At 39.3% G+C, this 10,511-nt stretch overlaps 1 protein-coding gene across 1 annotated transcript in view; it reads right to left on the bottom strand.

Moving 5' to 3' along the window:
- Positions 1 to 2,394: 2,394 nt before the first annotated feature.
- LOC121698292 (adhesion G-protein coupled receptor G7-like) overlaps positions 2,395 to 10,511 on the bottom strand; it is a 29,180-nt gene continuing 21,063 nt past the window's right edge. Inside the window, exons 12-17 of the mRNA XM_042080275.1 lie at positions 8,690 to 8,802; positions 7,824 to 8,158; positions 7,544 to 7,625; positions 6,205 to 6,363; positions 3,803 to 3,959; positions 2,395 to 3,525 (exon numbers count right to left, since the gene is read on the bottom strand). Coding sequence (XP_041936209.1) covers positions 3,316 to 3,525; positions 3,803 to 3,959; positions 6,205 to 6,363; positions 7,544 to 7,625; positions 7,824 to 8,158; positions 8,690 to 8,802 — 1,056 coding nt within the window. The 3' untranslated portion in view covers positions 2,395 to 3,315. The remainder of the gene's footprint in view (positions 3,526 to 3,802; positions 3,960 to 6,204; positions 6,364 to 7,543; positions 7,626 to 7,823; positions 8,159 to 8,689; positions 8,803 to 10,511) is intronic.

Raw genomic sequence — 10,511 nt, 5'->3', positions numbered from 1 at the left:
AGTGGGATTTGAAGTAAAGAAAAGGGGAAGATGCAAATGAGTCAGCTAACCTTAATTTACAACCCTTGCGCTCCTTACAACGGTCAACCACATGGTGTACAGTATTCATTTACACTCATACATGATCACTCAATACAGGAATACTGGACAGAAATAGCCAGACACACTAAGACACTGAGTCGCGGTGGTTAAAGTACTAAAAGTTAACATGAACTTGACACTATTATCAGTCACACACACTGGAACCCACAGCAGGCAAGTTAACTTGCACAACACTAAAACATGACTTTTATCTCAACCATAAATAGTCCTATGAGCCTTTGTGCTAACTACTGTAGCTCTAATCAGAATGATGTCTCCCCCCTCTGGTTGCTACAAAATATTACATATATTACATTATTATCTGTAATGATTGAACCGACAAAATGGTTATTTGTGACCCATCTGATTACATTGATTGAAGTTAAAAGTCAATGTGGGTGGGTGCAAACAGAGAGAATTTGCATGTTTTATTGGTGAAAAGGATCATCATTTGTAAACATATGATTTGATATATGATGGCTATGGATCACCGTCTTTGAGAACCACTGTGCTAAAGAACACTTCAACAGGGCCAGGAAGAACCACTGTGCTAAAGAACACTTCAACAGGGCCAGGAAGAATCGATGTCAAATTGACAACTTTCCACTTGCAGAATGCCTCCTTTACCTCCAGCGTTACCAGTGTGTGTGTGTGTATGTGTTGTATGTGTATGTTCCAGGTTATAACTGTGTGAATGTGTCTCACAGTTTATAAGTGTGTGAGAGCTTGAACAGAACCCCCATGGGCAGAAATTCATGAAACTTGGCACATGCAAAAAGCTATGCTAGCGGGGGTCATAATGAGAGGAGCACTGATAACGCCTTATTATGCTCCATAGGCATAGACACTCTTAAATGTCGCTGCCACATGATCAAAAGTTCCAAAAAAATGTGCTGCCCATCCAGCCTGCTGCCTCCTCCTTGACCTTAACTGACTTTAACCAAGTAGTTTGGTCGTATTAGGTTTTTTTTAATGTTCTCATTGACTCACTCTATCGTTTTCTCAGTGCGTCTTTTCCCTCTGTCTTTGTTTTCTTTCTTCTCTGAAAAACCTAATACGACCAAACTACTTGGTTAAAGTCAGTTTAAGGTCAAGACTCAAAGTATACATTGATACACAAGATGCTGGTTGTGTGACCAGAAACTTGCCGTTTAAAGCTAATTATGCTTTTTATATGTACAGTGAGGCTCATACGTTTTTGAACCCATGCTAAAGTTGACTAAAAAGAGGAATATAAAATAATCTTTAGGAAATTGATCTTAATGCCTTAAGTAAAAAAAATGAGGAAATATCCAACCTTTGAGGATACCAACTTTCTTTGTGAATGAATAATGTATCACAAATAAATAAATGTTCTTCCTAAAAATACAGGGATCATAAGTATTCACACCCCTATTAAATTCCCATAGAGACAGGGAGATTTTTATTTTTAAAGGCCAGTTATTTCATGGATCCAGGATACTATGCATCCTGATAAAGTTCCCTTGGCCTTTGGAATTAAAATGAAAATTAAAATAATGGTTTATTTAAGTTAGCCTAACTGTTGATTTGCATTGAGAGATGGAAAGTACCCCATGCCAATCGTGAAGGGTATATGATGATGTGGGGCTATATTAATTCAAAAGGCCAAGGGAACTTTACTTAAGATCATTTTCCAAAAGATGATTTTATATTTTAGTTAACTTTAGCTTGGGTTCAAAAACGTATGAGCCTACTGTATGTGAGCCTACGTGAGCCTGTGAATGAAATTGCGCTAAAAAATGCACTAAATTAAAAACAAATGTTCACTGTATATACAGTGAACATTTTTTTTAATTTAGTGCATTTTTAGTGCAATTCCATTCACAGGGGCTACAGCAGACACATTTGACTTGTATAAGTATATATACTCTTTTGATCCCGTGAGAGAAATTTGGTCTCTGCATTTATCCCAATTTGTGAATTAGTGAAACACACTCAGCACACAGTGAACACACAGTGAGGTGAAGCACACACTAATCCCGCAGCTACAACAGCGGCGCTCGGGGAGCAGTGAGGGGTTAGGTGCCTTGCTCAAGGGCGCTTCAGCCGTTCCTACTGGTCGGGGTTCGAACCGGCAACCCTCCGGTTGCAAGTGCGAAGCGCTAACCAGTAAGCCATGCCCCCATTGCAACCTGGGCCACGGTGATGCTCTTGGTTTCAACTAATAATCCTACACATTATGTCCGATTAAGACATTACAATATGCTGTAATGCTGTTCTAGTAATTTAGTTAACAATTATCGTGTAGAGGTAACACTTCATTGTATATGTATTGGTGTTCAATTATCAGTACACATTTATTAGGTCTTTATTCAACGATTTCTTATTTTCATTGAATAACAGGTCATTTATTCATGATAATTCCTAAATAAGCCACTAGTTGGTCTTAATCTAAGGTGATACAAAATGATCTTTAAATGTATACTGTCTTAATGCAACACCATAGAATAATTGATATCTATGCCCCTTGGCATCAATATTTAATGCTGATTAGCACTAAGACGGTACCCAGTTTGTCGAAAACTGACTAAAAGTGTCCCGATCAACAACATTTCCTTATTGTAAGTCTTTGAAACACCAAAATGAGTTTGAAAGATCTGCATTCTGTTGCTTTAATATAACTGGAATAGTTGTAGAATAAGTAATCCTAACAACAAACTTTACTTAACACCCAGCTAACTTTACCAACATGTCAATCCTATAGTGTCACAAGGCATTTACAGCTCATGCACAATATTTCTCTTCTGTATCCCTACAACCAAAGTCATGATGATGGCAATGGAAACAAAAAATACAAACTTCAAGAGCATTTACAATGCCTTCTTAAAGGTGTCCGATGCAGTTGTTACTGTTGTAAATACCCCTTATACCCTTCACCTTGAAACATGTGGATTTATTTACAAACTGGCAAAGATAATCTGTGAAGCGTCATGGTAATATTACAAGATGTCATACAAATAGTACTGCACAATTGCCGTAAAGCCATTTGTGATTCTCCAGGTCGGGGGAGAGAGAAGTTGCCAGGCTGGCTAGGCGTGCCATTCTCCCTATTACAAGTTAGTTTGCCATCAAAATGACAAAGCTGTTATTAAGGTAAAAAAAACAAGCATAGGATGCCTTTAAACTCTTAAAATCACTATCTGTCATCAGACTGAGTCTTATTTTCTTAAGGTGGTGTCCAAATCTTCCACTCTCTTCATAGATGCACAAGGATTAGACGTATGTATCGGCCTGTAAGAAAGTCCCTACAGACTGGTCTGCATCTGTACTCCTTGACAACTCCTGTGAACCACTCTTTTTCCACAGAGTGTACTTCTCTCTGTGAAGTGCCATCTCAGGAAGAGACATGGAGCTTGTGACAGAGCGGAATGTTTTCCTGAAGGAGGCTGTCCTCACCGTGAATAAAATGAATATCTGTAATCCCTGCATAGGCACAGTGTATAAAACAGAATACAAACAATATCATATATACAGTATATATATAATAAGCATATAACATATTGAACATATAAACATAACAAAACAAACACTGATGTATAGAGATACACATAGACAGAGAGCAGAGGACAGTTGATTACAATAACTCAGATGTTTGAAAAACATTATTATAGTCTGAAAACTTTTTCAAATGTAAATGTCACTTTGTGTTATGAGGAAATTGGTCATAAGTTAATTTGCGTAAACATTTTGCTTTACTGACCTGGGTGGTATTGCACACACAGAATAAGATGCTGAAGACGTAACTTGTGGTGCCCTCTGTAGAGAGAACCAGATAGCCCAGAACCCAAGTAAGGCCCAGCAGAACCCCCAGAGAGAAGCTGCTCAGGAACGTCTTCTTCATTGAAGTGTTTGCAGTGCTGTAAGGAACACACATAGGAGAACATAAAGATAACTTGAAAAATGTAGTTACTGTTCCATAAACACACCTTCTTTGTCATAACATACTGTATAAATTGACCAGATTTATGAAACAAAATCCGGGGACATTTTCAGTTCAGAAGCGTAAATACCTCCAAAACATGTAATGTTTTAATCTTTGTAAATTTAAAACGGGGCCACTGCCCTTACCATTCATGAAGCAGTTTATCTTGCCCTAGTTCTCCTAAATTGCAAGGGAAGTGATTTAATGTGGTTGAATCAGTTCTCCCATAATGGTACTGGCCCAAATGTATTAGCTATACACCCGATTTACGTATCTACAACATTTTGTGTAGGGTAATCATTATGGAAGTATGGAAGAGGATGGAACATGCTACAGTTCATGTGTCATGACAACTTGAGGGTATATGTTTTCAGAAAATATAGGGTTTTGGTGGTTGAATCAGCTTTCCCTTAATGAAGAAGGCTCAAATGTATTAAAGCAATACACACATTATTACAAATTGTAGATCATACATACACATATAGGCAGGGTGTGATTTGTGTAAAAACCAGAGGGGGGGGGGATGATTTTGAATAAGTTTGTAAACCCTAGGCTTACTAGGCTATGAACGATTCATAGCCTAGTAATGTCATGGCTAATAATACCCTATATTATTTTTGCCACCTTTGTAACATTTTAGTTTTAGTTTACCGTGGTGTATGACTTTAAACAGCGAGTGTGCTTGGTATGATGATCAGCTCCTCTAATGCAGGGTAGGACTACGTTTTGACAAGCATACAAATTCACCTTGTTCTTGCCCCATCTGAAATGACTTCTCTACTTTTGCTGCCTCCATCCTTTCTGTATTTGTTGTGTAAAAAAACCTTGTATATGATGGCACTGAAGTCTTAAGTTAGTGAATTGGCTAACAGTGTTAGTTGGTAACCAAATAGCCTACACATTGCGCTACACGCTGCGTAGGCTACGTGCATTCTCTCTCCTGCTGATTTGCGTTCAGTAGCCAAGTGCGTAATATTGCAAAAGTTGAAAAAATAAATGTGTTTATTGTAGCCTACAGAAAATAAATAGCCTATCATACTGTCAGTTAATTGCCTTCAGTGCAGTGAAGAGTTTGGAGAGTAAAGTTATAGGGCAACTTGAAGTTTTATGAAAATAATTTACGAACCAGAACATAAAGACCATGAAGCTTCTATTTCTTGCAGCTGTTAAAACACCCGCTAGATAGTTTAAATACCCACCAACATTCATTTTTGCAGTACAGATTATTTCTAAAAGTTATTTGTCTACTACTGGCTCATTTATCAAACGAGTGCTTTCTCGTTCGTCCTCCGCAAACTACAGGTGTTTCGGTAGAGAGTCATTGAATTAGCGATGCCAAGCGATTTCTGTAACACTTTTTGTGACTTTCAGCAAATATCTCCTCATTTAATGTAAGTTCCTTCGGACAATAGGCCTACGTTCTACTCTACGTGCAGTTGTCCTCCATCTCAGTTGCATCAGTTTTCTAATTTTGAAGGTTCTAAAACATTATTATGCTTCACTGAATCCTTCTCGTTTTCTTTCATTTGTCCAGCTAACTTTTCCATTGAACCTAGCCATTTATGATGGATTACACACTCGACATTCTGAAATGTCCTGCACGATCAAGGCCAAATTAAGTTATCATGCAGCCACTGTGTCAGCAGCATCAGTGCTGACGGTGACGGTGCATTTCTGATGTCAGATTATTATGTAGGCTAGCCTACTAGACTGTTCTCACATTGCAGCGCTTTACTTATATGAAGTAGCATTAATCAATATGAGGGGCAGAGGGGGATAAATGTTGTCCCCCCCGACGATAAAAATAATTTAGCAGAGGTAGGGATAGGAAAACCAGAGGGGGGGAAATCCTCACCATCCCCCCCTACAAATCACACCCTGCATATAGGTTAAATAATATATAACACAGATGATAAACAATAACACTGACAAGAACACCTTTGGTTCACCTATTCAATGATATATATCTCATACTTGTCAGAGCTAGTTGGCTGTAGGGTGGCAACTATACTTTTGGTTTCTTTCTTTCTTTTTTTTTTATTCCAATCTCGGGTCTGTCAGTCACAATGAAAACCGAGGACATTTGTGAGGACAGCTCCAGCTGAGGACAGGTCACCGAATATCACATTGATAGCTCTGTTATCACATTGATAGCTCTGTTTCTGTCTCTCTGGTGTTACCTGTTTAACAGGGGATCCTTCTTGCATGTTGCAAATCCGAAGTATATCAGCACTGCTGTATTCAAAAGTAGCATTACAGCTACTGGAAGCAAAAAGCCCCAAAACATTGGCTTTCCAAAGTCAAACTTCCCATCTTGATTCAGAGCCTCAAGCCAACAGCTGAAACATTAATACAAATCTGTATGTTACATTTATTTAGCTTCAATTATATAGCTTTAAATGATTGCCCTAAATGTAAAACAATTACTTTGATGATTATAGTGGATGGAATCCACTATCTTGAAATCTCCTGGCTTCTTCTTCTTATTATTATAACCTTTTCTTTTTACCTTTTCAAGAATTAATGCGACTCTAACCGCTTAATGTACAGACATGTTGAAATAACCGTTCTGAAGGTCTGGAGTGGGGCAAGAGAGTTATTATTTCAGATTTTTTATAAAGTTTATACTTTTTGATAAATAGGGGATTAAAAATGTTAAAAAGCTCAATTTTCCCCCTTAGACTTCAAAGGCTGTGATGTCATAATGGCCTAAAGGCAGCTGCGCTTGTTAAGCTCCCATGACACAGGTGTCACCTGTGAAATCAACTGTCTCAGCTTCTAATGCATACAATCTGGTGCTCCCTAAAACTACACATCCTGTTTAAGTGTTTCCCGTGTGTCAAAATAAAAGTCACAGCCATATCTCATGCTTTGCATTATATCTCCAGAACGGTTTGACGCATGTGCTTCAAATTTGGTACAAGTGTTTGTATGACTCAAAGATGAAGTGAGTTGATGTTGGAGGTCAAAGGTCAATGGTCAAGTCAATGAACACTCTTGAGTGCGATATCTCAAGAATCCCTTGACATACATGCCTGAAATTTGCGAGTGCGAGTATTTGTATGGATTCAAAGATGAAGTGAATTGATGTTGGAGGTCAAAGGTCAAATGTCAAGGTGAAAAACACCTTGAGTGTTATATCTCAAGAACGCCTTGACACACAAGGTCTTTTGGTACGAGGGTTTGTATGAACTCAAAGATTAAGTGATTTAATGTTTTTTTTTCAGGAATTTCCCACCAACTTTAGCAGCTTTCCATCCACTATTGTAATTCCTTTGGCATTACATTCTAGTTTGATTATGGTACTTTTGTTGTTTTTTGTTTAATAAGCGCACAGTGAGTACTCTTGCAGTATACTGTAGATGCTGTACTGTAGCACAGTAGTACTGTACTTGAGCTCTAACAATGTAGCCTACTATACCCACTACCTAGAGCAGGACAGGATGTTTGTTCTCTGAACATGGGCCTGTACTGCTCCTCTCACAAAGAACAATCATGACAGCTCTGGCTGTTACTCACAACTCTTCCCGTCTATAGCCCAAAGGATTATCCACCCTGTAGGCCACTCCCAATGAGATTGCAACCACAACAGCAGGAAGTCCTAGGAGAGAGGGAAGACTATGACACCTGTGGTATTTTATCTCATATTACATGAACACGATGACACGAGAATACTGGGAAACTCGTAGGACCAGCAAGTAAGGAGTTACTTAATGCATGTACACACACACACACACACACACACACACACACACACACACACACACTCACAAAACATAAATCCTGTGCTGTTACTTACCCCATCCTGTTACTAAGGAAACCAGGAGGACTCTGCTTGGTGGGCGTGATAGGGTTTTTTTTATGAGAAAGAATATGTGCACTGCGTAGAGGGTGTTCCAGGTGAATGTGGCTAACAGGAAGTACTGCATCAGGGCTGTGAGGGCAGTGCAGGGCCCTCTGTCAGGATCCTGATGGAGGTCAGAGGGCGGGATGACGTTTTTCTCTGACACACTGGAGTCCCTCTTCAAGCTGCTGTTGGGGTTCTCAATTCCAAACAGGAAGAGGAAGTAGAACATGGTCATGCACACACAGATGTTAACCAGGAGGATTGTGGGAGCGCTCTTCCTGGACTTCCTGTGAAGAACCAACATCTTAATTTATTTACAGAGTATCAAATCAAGTCATATAACATAATATCATGTTCGAAACTGTTAAATAAATATATGGTCTTTTTGGCCCCCACCGTCGACTTCAAGGCAGCGCTACCTGGAAGGCGCTAGGGTTAGGCAAGGGTTAGGTTGAGGCAAGGCAGCGCTGCCTTGAAGTTGATGGTGGTTGTGCTGCCCTGAAGTTGACGGTGAGGACCAAAAAGACCATCAAGCAGTTCTGAACACTGAATGAGTTTATTTCTGTGTAACCATTGCAACTATTTTCCAGTAGATGGCTCTGCCTTCTCAAAAGCAACTTACTGAATTGAACAAGAGGAAATAAAATTCAGAGGTGTGGCTGGCCACATTTTGAGATGAACTCAAAAGGCTTGGTGTAAAGTTTTAAGTTTAAGGAAGTATGTCTGCTGATAGAACGGAGGTAATTCACTCAGAAACACAATGCAATATTGTTGAAACACAATTCTTAGTATAGTAGCAGGCCTCTGTAAGTACCTACCTGGTAATAATCTGGAAAATCACAGTTAATATCAGCCCCAGTATTGACAAAGAGCACCCCACCATACTGATCACACTCAGTGTCTCAGCATATTTATGGTCCTCCCTAAAAGACTGAAGAAATGCAGTTGCCTTGTGAGCAACTCAAAAGAACACACAAACAAACAAATGTTTATTTGAACTTATGTGTAAATCATTTCTAATCTTTTAGTTGAAATATACAAAACTCTGGAGGTGTCATTGCAAGACATTTTTGTTATATATTCAGAAAACGTGCACTCATTTTAGGGACTGTTCGTTATTTATAAACGGGGCCACCGGAGGGATTTTGAGTGCTTCAATCAAAAGTTGCATGACCCTCCCCTGCCTGCAAGAAAACGTTCAACGACCCTCCAGCAGTATTATCAAAAAAGACATGACCCTCCCCGGTTAATTGTTGATACCTTCCGCCCACGCTGTTAAGCACTATGGGAACACATCGACTAAGGCTACCGTTTTAAATTCAACCTCTGCTTTCTGATCTTACACATCACACTTCACCAAGATGGTGGCCATTTCAGTTTTACTCACTAACATTGTTGTGGAAACACAATAAGCATGGAAACTAAATGCACACGTCCTGCAACTACATTGGCCTACTTGAAATAAGTTACTCCTCTAGTAAGTATTCACATGAAATAAAACAATAAAACATTGAGACCATTCAACAAAGCACACTGGGTAATAACAAATTCAACACATGAACTTGTTGCTATGGACTCGTCTCTAGGCTTCCTCAGTCATTGTAAAGCTGCCGAAGCTGAACATTATCCAAAACTCAATTTCTCAGACGAGTGTCAGTTTGGGAGCTTGCTACACTCCTTTCTTCTCAAATGACTTGAAAAGGCCGTTTGCAAAATTTCACAAATAATCACAGGGACCGAAAAATACCTAACATGCCAACTTTTTCCGGGTTTATCATTTTAACTTTTCCCCGCTATCTTGCCGTTTTAATATTTTCCCGTAGAATATCCCATATACTGTAATAGCCTACTCTCATAACATTAGTCCTGCATTCTGGACTGTCTCTGTGTTGTCCTGTTGTTACCCCTTGCCCTTCCAGTGAAACAGATGTATTCAAATCATCATTTTGCTTGCTTGAATGCGAGAGTGATGTTAACCTAGGCCTATTTAAGTTAACGACGTGGTTGTCGTGAGAGCACGATTCATTGGCGCTTGCAGTGTTCGGCCGTAGGCTATGTCTACGTACGCACCTGCCAGGCTACTCAGCTACGAGTAGACAAAGAATTCCCCCTGTATATTCACTCCAAGTTGGTCTACCATAACTTACCAACTCTACACTGTAGACCATAAACTTGTTATTTATATGACCAATGTATTTGTTCAACTTTATGAAGCAGAATTACGCACTGCTACTTGGAACGTAACACATTTTTGTTGGCAGGAGAGAGAATGACAGCGAACAAGGTCAATTGGTAGAAATGCTTGTCAAAACGTTATAGGAGCTGGATGTGTGGATGAATGAAGCACAAGTAGGCTATGCTTTATGTTAAGCATGCACACTGTTTCAAGTTAGGCTACACGGTAAACTACAAGTAAACCAAAGTTAAATTTAGCTTTTTTAGGGCTGGATAAAGTTGACCAAATGGATATAGGCTGTTAGGCGTGAATAAAGTAGGCTACTTTGTTGCTCCAACCCTTTCAACGTTAATGGGGACGAATATTTGGGAATGGGGACATTTTCCGTATTTTGCGTGAGAAACCCGTGAAATCTCCCTTATTTTCATTGTTCAATGTTGACAGAGCTATGGAACGAAAGAGAA

This window comes from Alosa sapidissima, chromosome 23 (assembly GCF_018492685.1).
Source record: "Alosa sapidissima isolate fAloSap1 chromosome 23, fAloSap1.pri, whole genome shotgun sequence".
NCBI lineage: Eukaryota > Metazoa > Chordata > Actinopteri > Clupeiformes > Clupeidae > Alosa > Alosa sapidissima.
The sequence above is the reverse complement of the archived record's forward strand: the minus strand, read 5'-3'. Positions and strand labels throughout refer to the sequence as shown.